General features: G+C 42.5%; 2 protein-coding genes across 8 annotated transcripts in view; one reads left to right on the forward strand and one right to left on the reverse strand.

The window, feature by feature from the left end:
- Nucleotides 1-19504, forward strand: part of chtf8 (CTF8, chromosome transmission fidelity factor 8 homolog (S. cerevisiae)) — an 85909-nt gene that overhangs the window by 20205 nt on the left and 46200 nt on the right. Inside the window, exon 5 of one of the 4 annotated variants that reach the window (XM_069901928.1) lies at nucleotides 16173-16380. The exons of 2 other annotated variants lie outside the window; for them this stretch is intronic. In XM_069901928.1, coding sequence (XP_069758029.1) covers nucleotides 16173-16365 — 193 coding nt within the window. In that variant the 3' untranslated portion in view covers nucleotides 16366-16380. Of the gene's footprint in view, nucleotides 1-800; nucleotides 1389-16172; nucleotides 16381-19504 lie in introns of those variants that run through there. One more of the 4 variants, XM_069901930.1, reaches the window with a different exon arrangement.
- tango6 (transport and golgi organization 6 homolog (Drosophila)) overlaps nucleotides 5686-19504 on the reverse strand; it is a 47880-nt gene continuing 34061 nt past the window's right edge. For 3 of the 4 annotated variants that reach the window (XM_069901905.1, XM_069901904.1, XM_069901903.1), the window contains 6 exons: nucleotides 18092-18532; nucleotides 17083-17140; nucleotides 13802-13954; nucleotides 9753-9904; nucleotides 8628-8741; nucleotides 5686-6861 (listed from right to left, as the gene is read on the reverse strand). In XM_069901905.1, the coding sequence (XP_069758006.1) occupies nucleotides 6685-6861; nucleotides 8628-8741; nucleotides 9753-9904; nucleotides 13802-13954; nucleotides 17083-17140; nucleotides 18092-18532 (1095 nt within the window). In that variant the 3' untranslated portion in view covers nucleotides 5686-6684. Of the gene's footprint in view, nucleotides 6862-8627; nucleotides 8742-9752; nucleotides 9905-13801; nucleotides 13955-17082; nucleotides 17141-18091; nucleotides 18533-19504 lie in introns of those variants that run through there. The other variant, XM_069901906.1, reaches the window with a different exon arrangement.

A 19504-nucleotide genomic window follows, 5' to 3' on the forward strand; every position in this document is an offset into this window, starting at 1 on the left:
TGGACCCAAAGATCCCTCTGCTCATTCACACTTAAGAACCCTGCTATTGACCACATGCTCTCTTTTCAAGTTCAACCTTCCAAAGTTCATCACTTCATATTTTCCCCAGATTGAACTCCATCTGTCATTTCTCTACCCAACTCTGCATCCTGTTTATATCCTATTGTAATCCATGACAACCTTCCACTACACCTCCAACCTCATGTTGTTTTGCAAACCTCCACATATTCATCCAAGTCATTTATAAAAATCATAAAGAGCTGGAGTCCCAGAATACTTGGCAGGTGTTGGATCTCTCAGTGGGCAAACATTTCGGAGAAAGTGGTGACAACTCTCTTGCCTTTACCATAGTGCTGGAGAAGGACAGGATTAGACAAGTTAGGTAAAACATTAATTGGGGTAGGGGATATGATATTATTAGGTAGGGGCTTGGGAGCAGATGGCAGAAATGTGGCAAAATTAGTGGGCAGCACGGTTAGCACAGCACTGTTACAGCGCCAGTGACCCAGGTTCAAACCACATTCTCTTAATGAGTTTGTATGTTCTCCCTGTGTCTGCGTGGGTTTCCCTGGGGGTTCTGGTTTCCTCTCACTGGAAAAACATGCCGGGGTTGTAGGTAATTTGGATGTAATTGGGCGGCACTGGCTCTCTGCACAAATATATTCCATTGAGTCAGAGAAAGGATGGTAAGATTAAATAATCATTGTGTACAATGGATGTAGAAAATCTAGTTAAGAAGAAAATAAATGTTTACAAGAGGTTTAAATTTAAATTTATTTACATTTAACATTTTTTTTTAGACATACAGCACAGTATTTAAAGGTTGAAGAACATGGAAACTAATAGAGGTTGAGAATTTTTAATAGAGAATTACATTGCAAGGAAATAGCATAAGAAATGATTTAGCAGCGATAGAAGGGGCCAAGAGAAGACCATGGCAAACAAGATAAAGGCATTCTTTGTGTGTGAAGAACAAGACGATGAGTTGTGTGAGGTTAGGACCTATTAGTTGGAGAAGGTAATGGGCCTTAATGAATACTTTGCTTCAGTATTCACCGGAGAAAAAGATCTTCGCAATTGTGACAATGACTTAAAGTGGACTGAAATGTTTGAGCATGTTGACATTAAGAAAGAGGATGTGGTAATTTGTTTTTTTTCCTTTCTACGTGAATCTTCTTCCAAATGTTGAGCAGATGGTGCAGTACTGATGAACTTCTATGTTGCACCAGCTTTTCATCCCACTTATAAAGTATATGCTCTGGTACCTTCTCCCCTATTTTATCTAACTCTATCCTGGTCCAATCTAGTTTTTCCCTTGTTTGATAAAAATCTGATAGATATCTTAATTGTGCTGCTCTATAGTAATTTATAAAGTTTGGTAGCTGTAAGCCCCCTTGTTTGTATCATTCTGTTAATTTATCTAGCGCTATCCTCGGTTTCCCCCCCTTTCCATAAGAATTTCCTTATTATTTTCTTTAGCTCATTGAAGAATTTCTCTGTTAAGGGAATTGGTAACAATTGAAATAGGTATTGTATCCTTGGGAAGATATTCATTTTAATGCAATTTACCCTTCCTATCAGTCTTAGTGGTAAATCTTTCCAATGTTCTAAGTCATCCTGTAATTTCTTCATTAATGGCTGATAATTTAATTTGTATAGGTGGCCTAAATTATTATCTAATCTAATACCTAGGTATCGAATTGCTTGTGTTTGCCATTTAAATGGTGATTCTTTTTTAAACTCTGCGTAATCCGCATTATTCATTGGCATCTCTTATTATTATTGACGCAGAATCAACTAATCCCTTTCACAATAAATAACCTTTCCTTTAGAGAATGGGAGAGAAAAGGGATTAAAAGAATAGAAAATTGTTTTTTGGGAAATAATTTATTATCTTTTAAACAAATGAAGTACAAATATGGTATAACTCACGGTACAATGTTTGCATACAAACATTAGGGAAACCTACTTGGAGGACAAATTGGGAAGCAGGCTAAGGTTACCGGAAGGAAGCAGCTTTGAATATGTGATTACAGACACAATGATAATTAAAAGATTTATAACAAACATGTACATCAAGCTTCAAGAGAAAGAGAACGATGAAATAAGCTGTAAACCCAAACAAAAGTGGGAACAAGATCTAAACATAAAGATAAAAAATGAAAAAAGCTATGCTCCGCAACTATGAGAAATACAATAAACGTGAGGTTACGCATGATACAATATAATTGGTTACACAGGCTATACACTACGCCCCAAAAGTTAAATAAATGGGACCCAACAGTATCAGATAGATGTTTCCGCTGTAAGAAACGGGAACAACAATATCAATTTGGGCATGTGAGAAAGTGGAAAAGTTTTGGGAAGATCTAAATCAGGTATTAAATAAAATCATAAAAATCCAGAGATCTAGTTAAGAACTAGGCCTCAATTTGGCTGAAGCACAAAAAAGATTTATTATGATAGCCTTAGTTGTAGCAAAAAAATGTATAATGTCAACCTGGAAATCAGAAGAAAGCCTGAGAGTACAGCAATGGTACATAGAAATGAATAAATGTATTCCATTGGAAAAAATAACATATAATTTAAGAAATAACATCACAGTATTCGAACAAATTTGGGAACCGTACATGGAACACAACAGAGAGGGCCTACAGCGGTCCTCCACCCCCTAAATGACAGAATGAGAAGAAGACAAAATGAACTGACCCAGTTTGTAAAAGTAGATGACACAATTTTCTTGTTTATTTTCATTGCGTGATGACATTGTTTAATGGGTTTATTGCATTGTATATGTTGAACGTTTAGTGGGTAGGGAGGGGGGTGGGAAGGAGGGAGTGAGGGGGGGAAGGGGAGAAAATGACACTATATTCAAGAGGGAAATGTTTGTGTGTATTTTGGTTAATATGGTTCATAGTGTGAAAAATTTTAAAAAATTAAAAAAAGAAAGAGGATGTGTTGGAGCTTTGAAGTTAGATAAATCAGCAAGACCAGATGAGAATTACCCAAGGCTACTATGGTAAATGAGGAAAGAGATCGCTGAGCTACTAGGGACAGGAGAAGCACCAGAGGATTGGAGGATTGCAGATGTTCTCCTGTTCATGAAAGGGAGGAGAGATAACCCAAGAAATTATAAACCAGTGAGTCTTAGGAAAGTGTTGGAGAAGATCCTGAAAGATAAGATTTACAAGCATTTAGAGAGATGTAATCCGATTAGGGAAAGTCAGCATGGTTTCTTTCGGAGAAGGTCTTGTCTCATTGTGTTCTGCCTGGAGGCTGGTGACTAGTGGTGTTCCACAGGGATCTGTTCTGGGACCCCTCCTCTTAGTGATTTTTTATAAATGACCTGAATGAGGAAGTGTAGGTTAGTAAGTTTGCAGAAGACACAAAAAAAGTGGGTTGTAGATAGTCTGGAGGATTGCCAGAGGTTACAAAGGGACATTTATAGGATGCAGAGCTGGGCTGAGAAATGGCAGGTGGAGTTTGAAGTGGTTCATTTCAGTAGATCATTTGAAAACTGAATACACAGGTTGATAGCATTAATAAGAAGTTGGCCTTTATAAACTGTAGGATCGAGTTCAAGAGCTGTGAGGCAATGCTACAGCTATACAAACCTTGGTTAGACCCTACTTGGAATATTGTGTTCAATTCTGGTCACTTCATCACAGAAAAGACGTGGATGCTTGACAGAGGATATTTACAAGGGTGCTGTCTGGATGGGAGAGCATGCCTTTTCAGGACGGGTTGAGTGAACTTGGTCTTTACTCCGTGGATCAAGAGAGGAGGATCGAGATGTGCAGAGTGATGAGAGGCGTTGATCGAGTGGATGGCCAGAGGCTTTTGTCCAAGGCTGAAATGGGTAACACAGGGTGGGGGAGGGGTGGATATAAGATGTCAGAGGAGCGAGGTGGGTGCATGGAATGTGCTGCTACCAACTGTGGTGAGGCAGGTGCAGTCAGATATTGTCGGAGACTATTAGGTACATGGAAGGGAGAAAAACGGAGGGTGATGCAGTAGGGAAATTCTAGGGAGTTGTTAGGAGTAAGTTATTAGGTCGGCACCACACTGTGGGCTGAAGGGCCTGTATGATCTTAACACGTCCACGCACGAATAGCGGAATGGCCTTGCTGGATAGCACACATTCCAAACCTTTTCTCCGCACCTCGGCAGACGGGACAATGACCTTTACTCGCCGCTCTTTCTTTCTGTGACCCTGGGGGATTTATCCTCCTTGACATCTAAGGCTTCCGCTTTTGGATGGTTCCAGTAGGTCAACTTCACTCCCTAAAATCGTAAATTCTATGATCGCCCTTAGTGATCCGCGGGGAGAAATGCTGCGCCTTCTTGCTCTCTCTCTCCCCCTCTGTACAACGGGTTTATAGAAGTGCTTGCACCTTTTACAATTGCTGTTACTGCGTCTCCGCCCGGTATTACAGCTTCACACACCATCTCTCTCTGTTCCAGCCGCTTCTGCGCTGCATCCCTGCGCTGCACCTTTTGTGTTACTGCAGCGTGTCGGTCAGCTCTTTCCCACACACGGTTTGTCTCTCCATTACTGGAGTGTCTATTGTACAAAGTTCACAGCACGGAAAGGCCAGTCTGCGCTGTTCATCCCACCTCGCACTCGGTCCATTTCAGGCATCACCCATCCCCTCGTTGCGGAAAACTGCCCCCTCTCTCTCCCTCACCTTTTCTCCTTGTGCCACGACCTGGCTCTTTGCCCCTGGTTCCTGAGCCGGGTAGTAAAGACCGCAGCGTGTCTCCGCCGGAATACCTGCGGGCAAACCCCTGGGCTGGTCCTCCTGCCTCGCCCCTGAAGCTGCACCGAGTCAGCCTGGCGACCCTACTGCTCCACGCCCTCTCGCATTCCAGTTCCCAGCCCCGAGTGCGCAGCGCAGCAACTTCTCCCCCGAAACGGTGAATCCTTCACCTCGCCACCTCCTGCCCCCAAACTGAACCCAACCCGAAGAGGCGGGGAGGGACCGCGAAAGGAGCGAGTCAGGGACGAGAGAATTCGTCAGGGAGGGAGAGTGTCGGCATCTACGTTCACCGAGTTGCGTTGGGAAGAAATAGCGGCGTGGAGTCCTTGTTACACAATAGAGGAGGGTCATCCGTTTCTCGGAGAAAATCAATTCCACCCCCCAGAACTACCAGCCCTTTATGCGTTTATTCTCTGGATTACCAGTGCTTGCAGAGTAAAAGAAACTGTACCGGTACAACCGGCAATAAATACATCGACAATACTCAGGTGCCAGGGTGGTCAGGGGTGGGGTCCAGGCCTGTATCTGAGGGGGGGTGTGAACATGTGTGTTGATTTTTCTGTTTGAAAATAAAAGCAGAAGGTACAATGTGTAGCAAAAAGTTGTTTTTTGGTGCTCAATATGTAGCTTTGAAAAAGGAAGAAATAGTAGCGTGAGGAGAATGGAGATTTTGCAAGATGACTGGATTAAAGGGCAAGTTTGGATAGGATGGTCTTATTTTCCCTGGAGTGAAGGAGGCAGAGGGATGAACTGATAGGGTAGACAGTGAAAATCTTTTGCCCCAGGATAGGGGTTAAAATTAAAATGAGGGAGATTTAAAGAGTTTTTCTTTACACAGAGTGGTTGAGATCTGGAATACGCGCTTGAGGGTGGAGGAATCGGATACAATCACTAAATTTTATAAACATTGACACAAACACTCGAGTTGACAAGGCATAGAACGAGATGGTTCTTAATTAGAAAAAGTGATTGGCGTAAATGGGCAAAATAGGCATGATGGGCTACCTCTCTACTGTACAACTTTATAACAATGTTTATCTCAGTGGTTTAGTAACTGAACTAAATTCTCACTGGCACCTCATAATGTGCCTGTGTATTGAACAAGAGGTCACCACACTTACAGAATCAATCGACACATTCTAATATTTTAAATTCTTTTAGCAAATAGGAAACTGCTTCAAAATTTCTCTCCACCTGATCTTCAGCCCAATCTCTCAAGGAGTTTTGCAGACTGGTGTGTGGCTCAAAGAGCACGGTGCAGATCACTGGCATCACACAGAATCTGCTGGGAGGAAGCATTGCACCGTTGGCTCGCTCTAACCTGTTCTCCCCACCTCCAGATTAATATTCTTCATGTTCAAACTTGCCCCATCCATATCTGCTGTTGAAAGGTCAACAGCCACTGTTTCTTGCTGAAGAGGGTGCAGGAAATATCCAAGTAGTCAATTGACATTCAAGGAAGTCATTTCAGGCTAATAGAAGGATCTCTATAGTTCAACAGTGAAGAGTCAGGGTCCAGTAAGGTGTCAGTGAACTTGAAGGGTCAGCAGGTTCGCTCCAAGGTCAGGATGTCAGCAACAAACGGGCCAGTCATTGGTGAATTGAGCAGGTCATACATTGCACAGAACAGTGTCACTGAGTGAACACCAGGGGCTTAACACCACAGCCAACAGAGGTCTGGAACATAGAACCTCACATTTCCTCAGTAATCCTATAGACCCAACTTCCCACTGCAGCTTCCCAGGCAAGCATGTACACACACGTCCTGCTGCCAGCGAACCAACCCCTCAGTGATACCCTAACACCTTCAGCCTGCAGAAACTGAACAGCTGGGTGGTACAGCCAAGGTGTTATGTAAAAGCAGCACCAGTCTGCTGCAGCTCTGCCACAGTCCTTGACATCACGGGCATACTGGAATCCTCTGTTATGGAAGGATCATAATCTTCTTCTCGAGTTTTTCCTCTGGAAACAGAACCCTTTTGACCACGTGGTCCAATTCTTCGAGCGCCAGCTGTGCATGCAGCTGCACCAGCTGATCCACATCAGTCCGAGCTGCAAACTTCAGCAAGTGGTACAGGTCACGCAGAACATCTCCCAGAACCTGTGGGATAGCAGCACAGCAGGTTAAGCACCATCACAATGCAGAGGGGGAGAGATTAAGGCAAGGGAGGGGTGAGGGGGGCAAAGAAGAAGGGAAAATGAGGGAGGGAGGAGGTGGAGAAGAGGGACAAAGAAGGCCAAGAGGGGGAGTGAAGGAGGGGAGCAGGGTCTGGTTTCTACCTAGGAACTGGGCTGGAATTTATAGTGGATGATATGTTTGCACATTTCTTCATGCAGAGAGGAGCCCTTCCCAGTTACCCTGTCGACAGTGGGAGTAAAAGGGAAGCCCCCACACCCCTGATAAGGTCCTGTTAAGGGCAGGAAGATCAGACACTACTCCCCTTCACTGATCATTTCCCAAACACACCCAATAGATTTCAGTTACAATTGCAACTGGTGTTGCCTGGAATTACTTTTATTTAAAAACTGCAGATGCTGGAAATCTGAAATAAACTGAAAATGCTGGAAGCACTCAGGAGATCAGACAGCATCTGTGGATAAAGAAACAGGGTTAATTCTTCAGATCTGAGATTCTTTGCCAGACTGCCTGAAGGATCTCAGACCTGCATGGATTTCTCTCTGCATGGATGCTGTATGATCTGCTGAGTGTTTCCAGCATTTCCTGTTTTATTTTTAGTGCCTCCTGCAGCAGGGGATGGTGCTTGCAAAAATATGATTCAGCAGACGTCATGGCCAATGCTCAGATTTAAACTTTATCCTTTGAATTTTCCTGCATCATGTACCAGCCTTTCTCACTGTGATAGGCCCAGTTTCAGACTCAGGTGTCATGCACCAAGCTTCCTGACCCAGCTTCCTGCTCCATCTTCACCTTTCCTGCCATATTGCAGACATGTGGATCAGTAGATTAATGAACCCCAAGAGTAGGTGAGTGGTAAAATCTGGGGAAAGTTGAAGGTGGGGAAAATAAAATGGGGATTAATAAAGCAAAAATGCAAAATGGGTGGTTATTAGTACAGATTTGGTGGGCTGAAGAACCAGTTTTCCCCTCAGGTCCCTTTTAAATCTTTCCTCTCCTATCTTAAATCTCTGCCCCGGAAAAAGATTGATTTATTCACCTGATCATTTTATAAACCTCTATCGGGAAAAAAAAATCTCATCCTAGAACATTACAATGCAGTACAGGACCTTCAGTTTGTGATGTGCCAACCTAACAATCTTTCACTATCTCACACCCATAACCTTTCATTTTTCTTACATTCATGTGCCTATCCAAGAGTCTTTTAAATGTCCCTATTGTACCAGCCTGCACCACCACCCCTGGCAATACATTCCAGGCACCCACCACTCTCTGTGTGAAAAAAAAAAACACATCTTTGACATCTCCTCTAATCAATCCTCTACTCACCTTATGCAGACGTTCTCTGGTATTTGCTATCATTGCCCTGGGAAAAAGGTGCTGGCTGTTCACCCTATCTAAGCCCCTCACAATCTTGTAGACCTCTGCAAGTCACCTTTCATTCTTCACCCTATCACTCCTAATAAATCAAGCTCTCCAGTTCCAGCAACATTCCTATGCATCTTTTCTGAACCCTTTCCAGCTTAATTATATCCTACCTGTAGAGCAGCGATAGGAGAAAGAAAACAAAACTCCCAGTGAAGTACCACCAGGTGTTTGTACAGCAATTTGCCAACTTTCAATACACTGGAGCAGTTCCAGGGACCACAGAATACTGAGCACCTGGAAGAATGGAGAAGCTGCTTTCTAGATGTGTCACCCATCCCTATCTGGTTCTTTCTGTCCCTTACCTGAAGAGCCTTCTCACAAAGACCCCGGAGCAGGAGTGTGATTACGTGAATCGCAGCCCGACGCACCTCTGCTTCGTGTTCAGTCTTTACCATGGCAGAAAGGCATGCAGTCACCTGGATGGAAAGCAGATTGTGAACCCATGACTCTGCAGCAGTATCCAGAGGTTTGCAGTATGACATTTTAAATATTAGAATAGCAGCTTCAGTGCTGGAGAGCTGGCAAATCTAAGAATGTTTGGTCAAAATAAAGCAGGAAGCATTCATCAGGTTTAGGAAGCAAAACTCAGGCCAAGCTCTTGAAAATTACAAGGTAGTTAGGAAGGAACTTAAGAAGGGGCAGTAAAGCCAGAAGTGGACAGGAGAAGGCCTTGGGAAGTAGGATTAAAGTAAACCTGTCCATGTGGGTTTCCTTCGGATGCTCTGGTTTTCTCCTGCTTTCAAAGACATATGGGGTTAGTCGGTTAATTAGTGCATTTAGGGCAGAAGGCAGGTTTGTATATCTCTAAATTAAATTAAGAAATTAAAATAATTAAATTAAATTAAATTAAGAAACCACAAGGCAATCCACATGAACTTGAAAAACAGAAAAATAACTACAGTGAGGGTAGAACCACTAATGGATGGGAGAGGGGGAAAATGTGCCTGGTGGAGGAGGTAGCTAGGTTAGGTCCTTAATAAATACTTTGCTTCAGTATTCACCAAGGAGAGGGACCTTGGTGAATGTGAGGTCAGTGTAGAACAGGCTAATGTGCTGGAGGATGTCAGGTTAAGAAAGAGGTAGAGTTGGAGGTTTTCAAAAACATTACGATAGATAAGTCCCCAGGGCTGGACAGGATGTACACCAGGTTACTACAGGAAGCGAGGCAAGAGATTGCTAGGATGTTGGTGTTCATACTGGATGAGTGGAGGATGACAAATGTGGTCTCTTTGTTCATGAAAGGTAATGGGAAGAATCCTGGGAATTATAGACCAATGAGTCTTATGTCCATGGTGGGAAAACTAGCTGGTCAGTACAATCATGTTTCAGCACAGTGCGAGGATATGAGCCAAAGGTAATTAGCCTCCACACAAACCCTAACATGCTAATTTGACCCAATATCCTGATAACACTCGCCCTGAGCTTACCTCATGAATTACTGATCCCACAGCAAAATCCAGACAGCTACATAGCTCTCCCAGGTTCGACAGGCTACTGGCTCGCAAGGAACTATCTGAATCCCTCGTTCCCATCAAATAAACATGGATCAATTGGTCACGGTAGTGTGAAGCCATCTCACCTGGTGTGAGAGAGAGAGAGAGAGAGAGGGGATGGTGAGGTGGGGAGCTTGCAGATGCAATGGGTAATCAAGAATGTAAATACAATGTTGCCCTTCATTGCCAGAGGGATTGGCTGCAACTGTACAGTATATTTCTGAAACCACACACCTGGGCAATTCTGGTCTCCTTACATGAGAAAGGATATACTAGCTTTGGAGATGGGGCAGAGGAGGTTAACCAGGTTGATTCCAGAGATGAGGGGGTTAATTAATAAGGAGAGATGAGTCACCTGGGACTGTGCTCACTGGAATTCTGAAGAAAGAGAGGGGATCTTGTTGAAACAAAGTTAAAATAATAGATAGATAAGATAAAGGCAGGAAAGTTGTTTCCATTAGAACTAGGGGACAAAGCCTCAAGATTTTGGGCAGTACGGAGATGAGGAGGAACTCCTTTCCACCCCCCACCCTCCCAGAGAGAAGTGAATCAGTGGAATTTTCTGCCAAAGAAGCAACGGAAGCTGGATAGATTTTCCCAAAATAGGAGAATGAAGGGTTGTGTGCAAAAGGCAGATAGGTGGAGCTGATTCCATGGTCAGATCAGACACTCCCTCATTGAGTGGTCGAGCAAGATCAATGGGCTAGATGGCCAACTCTAGCTCATGTTCTGAACTATAAATTAATTTATCGCAGTGTGCCACAAAACTAAAAACAGATAATACATATAAAAGGATAGATAAATTTTCACAGCTGAGGTAATGAAAAAAATGTAGTTTCAATTGTGCAAGATCTTTGGTCTAGGAGTTGTGTTACGGTTCAGATGATACATGGACGTTCAAGAGCCTAATAGAGGTTGGGGGGGGGGGGGGGGGAGGGGGAACTGTTCTTCAACCTCGAGGATCCAAATAGCCTTCTGTACCTTCTACCTGAAGGTAGAAGCAAAACACATCAATGCCAGGGTGACGATGATCCTTTATGATGTTGGGTGCCTTCTTGAGGATTTTCAGCATTTTCTGTTTTTATTCTGAATGGCTGATCCTATATTTTGAGACATTGACCCTTGGTTCTATACACCCCAGTCAGGAGACTCATTCTTCCTGCATCCAACCTAATTAGTACTGTCAGATTTTGAGAGCATTTGAAACTCAAAAATGTCTAGTTCCAAACTGCTTAATATCTTTTCATAGGATTTTTCAGGATTCCACCTACAACTCACTCCCTCTATCACAAATGTTTTCTTCCCAAGGTAAGGGAGGCTAAACCAGTAACTAACAGTCCAGAAGAAATCTCACCAGGGGCCTGTCATAGACAAAAGATGTCTTTATTATTGTGTTCAACTTGTTTTGCAATGAAGGATAACATAATATTTGCCTCTATAACTTCTGAACTGGCATGTTAACTTTTGATGATTTGTGTTGACCACCAAGTCTGACTTTGAGTAGAAACATTTTTAATCTCTCAAAGTTTTTTTCTGCAGATGCCCTTGTACTTTTCCACATTATATGTGGAAAACCAGGGTTTTCAAATTGCCCCACTAAACCCACATTCCACCTTAAGCAATGCCTGTCATAAGTGCTCTGTGATTAGTAAATGATATGTGAGTGGGTAAAAAAGGTTGAGAACCACTGCTTTAGATCCAATTGTACTGAAATATTTTGTCATTGGCCCATTTCCTTTGGAGTTATGAAACCATGCACATAATGAGTTAATCAGGTACGATTAAAACAGTGGTTTACAAATCTTTTTCTTTCCACCCACATTCCACTTTAAGCAATCTCTTACTAATCACAGAGCAGTTATGGTATAGTGATTGCTTAAGGTGGAATGTGAGTTTTGGGGGGCAGTTTGAAAACTACTGATCCTAACTAATCCTATTTTCCCCATGTTGGATCTGTATCCACCTATATATTTGCCTTTTAAGTGACTGTATCCAAATCCACCAACACCTCTAGAAATTCATTTCAGATACAAACCACAAAGTAAAAACAAAACACCTTTTCCCTCCAATCTCCCTTAAAACTCCTTCCCCTCAACTTAAAACTATACCCATTCATACCACATTTTTGCAAATATGGGCACCATATTTTCCAAAATACCTGATATTTATTTTGTAGACTATAAGTAATCTTCTCAACTGGAATGCAGCCACGAAATTCAACATCCCTAAATCTATGTCCTATTTCCAAGTTACTGCTAGAAACTGCTAAAACAATTTGTACAAATTCAATTTGATACATAGTTAGTTTCAATTTACCCAACAAAAATAGCATTGGATCCTGTGGGAACTTAACCCCCATTATTCGTTCCAAAAATATTTCCAACTTCCAGCCAAAAATGTTTAACAAGGACACTTAAGTAGAATGCAAAAATTAATCAATCTCTTGCAAAATGTGGGTATGAATAGACTCTCCGAAGATCTAATTTCTTGGTAACCTCCACTTATGATAGTTTATTCCGTTAACATTCTCCAGTCCTTCTTTTAATTTTCTTTCTTTCTTTTTTGGTGGGTTTGGGGAGGGCAGGGGGATTTTGTATACTACATAAATAATTTTTGGAAGTTCTTTTTTTTTTGGAAGTTCTTTATGGAATGAAATGTATTTACTATTGTGGTTTAAAAATTGCTAAAAATATTTTAAAAAAACTTAAACCTATACCCTCCTGCATTTGACACCTTTTCATTACGTACCCTACTTATGCATCTCCTAACTGTATATACTGTACATCAGGTAACCTTCCACTTCCTTTACTCCAAGGAAAATAAGGCCAATCTATCCAATTCCTCCACATTATAAACACACAAAGCGCTAGAGGAACTCAGCAGGTCAGGCACCATTTGTGGAAAGCAAGACAGTTAATGTTTTTGGATGTAACCCTTCATCAGGAATAGCAAGAGGCAAGCATTGAGCCAGATAAGAAGACGGAAAGTGGGGGGGTGGGGGAAGGAAGAAGGAGCACAGGCTAGTAGGTGATTGTTGAAAACAGGTAGGAGGGGAAGAAAAGAAAGGAGGTGAGGTGATAGGGAGGGGGCAGAGAGCTGAGGAAGATGCTCTCTGATGTGAGGAAGGGATAGGGGTGTTGGATGAAGGATGGTATGGGTGATGGGCCAGCAAGGTGGAGGAGGAGAACAAGAAAAAAGAAGCCATATAGTTGAGGGAAAGTGAAAGGGAGCTAATAAAAACTGGGGGGAGGTTACTGGAAATTGGAGATTGATATTGATGCTTTCTTTTTGAAGTCTGAGAAGACAAGGCATTTTTCCTCCAATTTGCATGTGCCCTCAACCTGGCAGTGCACGAGGATATGGACAGACATGTCAGTGTAGGAATGGGATGTGGAATTGTAGTGGTTGGCCACTGGGAGGTCCTTGCTGTTACAGCAGACAGAGTGAAGGTGCTCCATGAAGTGATTCCCCCAGTTTGTGTACAGTTCAGTCGAGGAGGCCAGACTAAGAGCATGGGAAGAGGTTAGGAGAATTTTGTTCTACCAGTGGGTAATGAATCTGTAGAAAATGTTGCCACAGACAGCTTTGGAGGCTAAGTCATTAGGTATATTTAACGTAGAGGTTGACAGGTTCTTGATTAGTATGGGTGTCTGTCAAAGTTTATGGGGAGAAGGCAAGAGAGTGTGTTGGAGGGGAAAGATCCATGAGCTATGATTCGAATGGTGGAGCAATTCTATGGGTCAAATGGTTTAATTCTGCTCTTATGTCTTGTTTTTTTTTAAATTTTTTATTTTTATGTCTTGTTTTCTTGTGGGACAGAAACAGACACAAAGATATAACAATCCTGAACTGGTAGAGTTCACATCCTGTTCACCCAACATGCAAATGAATTCAAGAAGCTCCAACCTTCAGATCCATCCATAGAAACTCAATCGCACTATCATATGTTGATAAAGAGACAAGATTATTCACAACTAACTGACCCAAAGCTCTTGTACTACGCATCAGGACCTCTCCTATCTTCATCCGTGCCTCCACAGATTGTTTTTTCTCAGTTTCCTCTGGTGATATTTGATATTTGTTGAGTAATTCTGGCAGAATTCGGGCTGGGTACATGTCTGACAGCACTGACACACCTGTAGGAGCAGAGTTTACAATAGTTTAAACAAATTGTTTAATACATCACACTCAGGGTATGATACTAAGTGGTGTAGAGGAAGAGGCACTTACTCCTTGCTGGGTTCAAAAGATTAAAGGCCATCTTTTAGCTGAAGAGGTGTAGAACACTGAGGGAAGCTCACTCTGCACCTGACCCATACGTCTACCCAGGAAATGTGTGAAGAGTCACTGAAACAGAAGTTTGACTTTGTATCTAACCCATATATTTGCAGATGATATGAAGTAATGGGGGTGTTGTGGAAACTACAGAAAGATGTGCAGACGATATGAAGATTGGAGGTGTTGTGGATAAGTGTAGAAAGTTGTCATAGGTTACAACAGGACATGCACAGAGAACATTGAGTGCCTGGAGTCCATTGTCATGGATGGTGGTGGAAGCTAATATAATAGGTACATTTATAAGACTCTGAGATAGGCACATGGAGGTAAGAAAAAGAGGGTTGTGAATGTGAGGTAGGTAAGGGTTAGATTGTTATGGAGTAGGTTTACACAGGTTGTGGGCTGAAGGGCCTTTATGGAACTGTACTGTTCTAAATCCCTGCTGTAATGAGAGAGTGACATAGCTGTACTCTGTACCCAAGTCTACAGCAGATGAAGGGACACCGAACAGCATACCTTCCCGCAGATGCTGACTTGCTGATTTCAATTTCTGAAAATAAAGTCATTCTACCTTAACTTTGATCAATACAAGATTCGCAAACATTAAAAAAAAAAGAAAATTTCATCAGTGAATATGAAGATAATCATAAGTGGTTCATTTATGTTTCATTAATCACAAAAAACAGTGGTTATTCCCAAATACTTAGAAAAACAAAATGCAAATTTGGACTTGTTGAGACTTGGAGATTGGAGCGAACTGCATTCACATTTACAGGAAAATTTTATCACTGCAGGAAATAATCTACAGGTCATCAAGTTACTTTGAGGACTGGTTATATGCACCTAGATTTATTCCAAGTTTAAACGTCATTTTTAAAATGTTAAAAGGGTTTAATTAGCACAGGTAGAAAATAATTCTTTCTTGAACTAGTTATTTAAATAGAAAGTTAGAGACAGGCCATGGGACTTCCACAAAGTCTCTATACATTAGGTACATACTAGTAATGATCTTGTTGAATGACAGATGGGCTTAAGGGGTAGAAAGGTCAGCTCCTTTAAAATGTTTGGATAGCAAAAGACAACTGTTTAAGGTGAGTAGAGGAAGTTTAGGAGAGATGTCAATGTAACTTGATCAGCATGGATAGGTTGGGCCAAAAGGCTGTTTCGGAGCTGTTTAAATCCATGATCTGAGAGGAAATTAATCATCCATGATCTGAGAGGAAATTAATCATCCATGATCTGAGAGGAAATTATTCAGAGGCACATAAGGAACATGGGAGGATGACAGGAGGGTGGAAATCATAGCAATGCTATTTGCTTTCCTTCCTCCAACCACTGCCTATCAGGGTAGGCAAGTGGTCTGTAACCATAATAAGCCCATGGACCCTACAGCTATTTTGACCACTGTTTTCTTTAAAGACTCCAATCCTTTCATCCAGTTTCACCTCCTTCATTGCATCTGTACTGATGTCACTCCACCCAATGGGTTTCCTTTCCTCCTGAATCAAGGGTTGGCACCCTACGCATTGAAAGGGTGATCCTTTTCCAGCATGGACGCTCTACTTTCTCTGTTCACATTCACAGTCCTTTCCCCCCCCCCCCACCCCACTTCAACCTCACCGGTTGTTATATCCAAAGGATCATCCTCTACAATTCCAGGTTTCACAATGAGTTCCATTTCCAGTAATATCTTTCTCTCATCTCTATTTGTGTACAGCACTTGACCATAGATGTAGATTTTTTTAAAAAACATACAGCACGGTAACAGGTTCTTCTGGGTAATGAGCCCAGGGTCGCTCAATTACACCTCATTAACCTACAACCCTACATTTTGGAGGGTGGGAGAAAACCGGAGCACCCAGAGGAAATCCACACAGTCACAAGGAGAACATACAAACACCTTACAGACAGGGCCAAATATGAACCCAGGTTGCCAGCACTGGAATAGCATTTTGATAACTACTACCCTAACTGTGCTGCCCTTATTAAAGATATTTTAAAAATTTCATCAAGCTGCCTTCGTCGATGCTCATTTTCATTACAAATATACTTAAAACCCTCTGGTATTCGATACAGGTCAATGCAGGTGTTACAGCTCATCCCACACACGGGGGCATTTGCCTTGAAGCAACGATGTGGCATTGACTCACTGTTCACACTCTGGAGAATGATGCAATGTGTAATATCACTGACATCCAGTCCCAATATCACGAAATATGCAGTAACCTTGAATGAAAACTCAGTAGTCTTATCTGATAACCTGAACTAAGGAAGCTGGTCCTGGCAGGAGCTTTTACTCAGTCATCATGAATGCCCCAAAGGATCCTTGTGCAATTCATGCCTGGATATGCCCTGACAAAGCTTGTTCAAATTGGGCATCATGATCAACTCAATCCTCATTTTAACTTCACAATCTCCAAAGATTCTATGACCCGTGCTGCAATCATCTTTGTCAAAAGGTTATGATTTCTGGAGAAACGCTGATGTTGGAATTCTGAGCAAAGAGGAAACCTTCAAAATGGACAAAATTCTCTCCATGGGTGCTGCCTGATCTGCTGAGTCCCTCCCTCATCTTTGTTCTGATTTTCACTGTGGGAAAGCTCCATGAATTCAGAATTCAATATCAATTGGACAGCATTTAAAAACAATAAACCATTAAGCCAGCAAAGCTTTGTTGAGGGCAAGCCACATGGAAAATGTGAATGGCCTTCAGGAGGGTATTACATGTGGTTTAAGAAACAAATGAGGTGTATTGTTTAAAGATGAGTGATGGCCAATTTAGAGCCAAGGCAAACTTGGAGCAGAGCAAGGAAGGAGAAAGTGACCATGGTGGTGCTCTGGTTGTCAATGTGGGATTTATACGAACCAGGGCATCCAGACTTCAGGTTGGAGCATCACATGGGAGGTACCTAATGGATGTGATACCTGCAGTAACAAGGGCATTGGATTGTCTTATAGTTGCAGAACTATGAAACAAACCTCTTACCTTGAATTGCTGACAAATAAACAAATGAGTCCTCGTGGTTCAGATTTTCCAGAAACACCTTGAACAAGAAGATGGAGGTTTAGTAATCCAAGGCATCTCTGATCCATCAGTCAGATTGTTCAATGTGATTATACACCACAACATCCACCCTCATAATCTTATATCCCTCTATTCAGCCTCTCATCATTTCCTCATAAGACATTTTCTCCAATCCAGACAGCATCCTAGTTAATTTCCTCTGCACGCTCCAAAAGCTTCCACATCCTTCCTGCAATGAGGTGATCAGAACTGAACACAATACTCTAAATATGGTCTGAGTTTTTAGAGCTCCAACATTACATTGTGGGTCTTAAACAAAATCCTCTAATGAAAGCCAGCACACAATATGTCTTCTTAATCACTCTATTAACTTGAGGGACCTGGCAGATTCCTCCTCCATTTCTCTACACTGCTAAGAACCCTTCCATTCACCATGTCCTCTGCCTTCAAATTCGATCTGTCAAAGTGCATCATTTCACACTTTTCACCAAATTGAACTCTATCTGCCTCTTTTCTGCATCCTGTTCATATCCTGTTGTAACCTACAACAACCTTCCACCATCATGTCATCTACAAACTTGTCCAAGTCATCTATTAAAATTACTGGATCACCACCAGTAACTAACCTCCAGGTAGAATACAAACCTCCAGGCATCTATTTCCACCCTCTGCCTTCTGTGGAAAAGCCAGTTCCAAATCCATGCAGCCAAGTTTCCAGGTATCCCATGACTGTCTGGATGAGTCTACCATGAGGAAACTTGTCCAACACCTTACTAAAATCCACCTCCAACCCATTTACTGCCCTACCGTCATCAATCTTGCCTTGGAAAACTCAATGAAGCTTGTGACTTCTAGAGTCATGGATTAGCACGCTACCACATGCTCAATACAGACCTCAGAAAGAGTGACACATCAAAACATGGAACAACAACTACAACAATCTCAAATAAGGCAGTGAGAGAAGACTCACTGTCAGGATCTTCTCCTGGTTACGAAGGGCATCAGGGTTGTGTTGCTGAATCAGTTGAGTAAGTGTCCTGATGGCAGCTGCACGTGTGGACACTTCAGGATCAAATGCTGCCTCAAAGATATGGTGGAACTGGCTGGAGGAGCTGCTCCTGGCTTCTGGTTGCACGGCCATGTCTGATGTAGATACCTCCCGATCCTCGATCACTGCACTGGCCTTTGCTGCCCGTCCAGGATCAATACATCTGTTGGCACCTTCAGTTTTGTTGCCCATGGTACAGTGAGCAGCTTCAGACACCACTTGAGTGGAGAATGCTCCGTGAGTGGCAATAGTAATGCGCAAGTCTGATGCCAACTCCTGTATTACTGGGTCAGGATGTGTGGCAGAGAGCTGAGTGAGCAGAGACAACATTGATTTCATTGCCACAAAGTCCTTGGAGGTGAGCTGCAGATAGACAGAAAACATCATCATGAGATGAATTGGGGAGGAGGAGAATGTGGGTAGAGAGAAAGAGGGGGAGGGGAGAGAGAGGAGGAGGGGGAGATAGGGAGGGAGGAGGTGATGAGCAGGGTTGCCGAGTTCCAGCCTAACCTTCTAACCCAGACCTGCGACATCTTCATCATCTGCACTTTCCAGCTTAATGATATCTTACTGATGATTGGTTGACCAGAACTGCACCAGATATTCCAAGTGCAGTCTCACTAACATTTTGTACATCTCAACCACTGTCCTCAATGCCCTGAATGTTGAAGGCAAAGGTGTCAAATGCCTTTGTCTCCACTCTGCCTGCGTTGCAACCTTCAGTAAACTATTTATCCACCCTGAAGTCTCTCTGTTCTACACCACCCACAGGGCCCCAACGCTTACTCTGCAAGTCCTATCCTAGTTTAATATAAAAAATATAGCACCTCGGGGGGCGTGGCAAGATGGCGTAAGGATCAGACGTGCCTTCCAGTCCTCTCCTGACTCTATCTTATTGTTTTGTCTAGAAATGCCTGTTAAAATTCTTTAAAAGTTTAGATAACTTCAGTGCTGTTAATTTAACTTATGATGGTACAATTGGTGGAAAAGAGCAAAAAAAAACGACAACAGATTATCAAAAAACTACATTTTCCAAAAGTTCAAGTTTTGGAGCCTACCTACAGGAAAGACATCGAGAGTCAGCCTGAAATGGATCCCAGGAGAAAGGTACAGCTTTCGGATGAAAGAGTTCAATATTACATCGGTAGAGCCCACTAAAGAGGGCGCCAAACAGCCTTTAGAACAAAGGGTTACTCAGGTTCGCACATGTGCAGTAGCATCTGACGGCAATGTTATGAATGAACCACTTGTAGTAACATCAGTTGAAGTACCGGCTGGGGAAAGGCATTTGTCAACTGTAGCGGTGGCACTGCAAACTGCACCTTTTGAGATAAA

The sequence above is a fragment of the Narcine bancroftii genome, chromosome 10 (genome assembly GCF_036971445.1).
Source record: "Narcine bancroftii isolate sNarBan1 chromosome 10, sNarBan1.hap1, whole genome shotgun sequence".
Lineage (NCBI taxonomy): Eukaryota > Metazoa > Chordata > Chondrichthyes > Torpediniformes > Narcinidae > Narcine > Narcine bancroftii.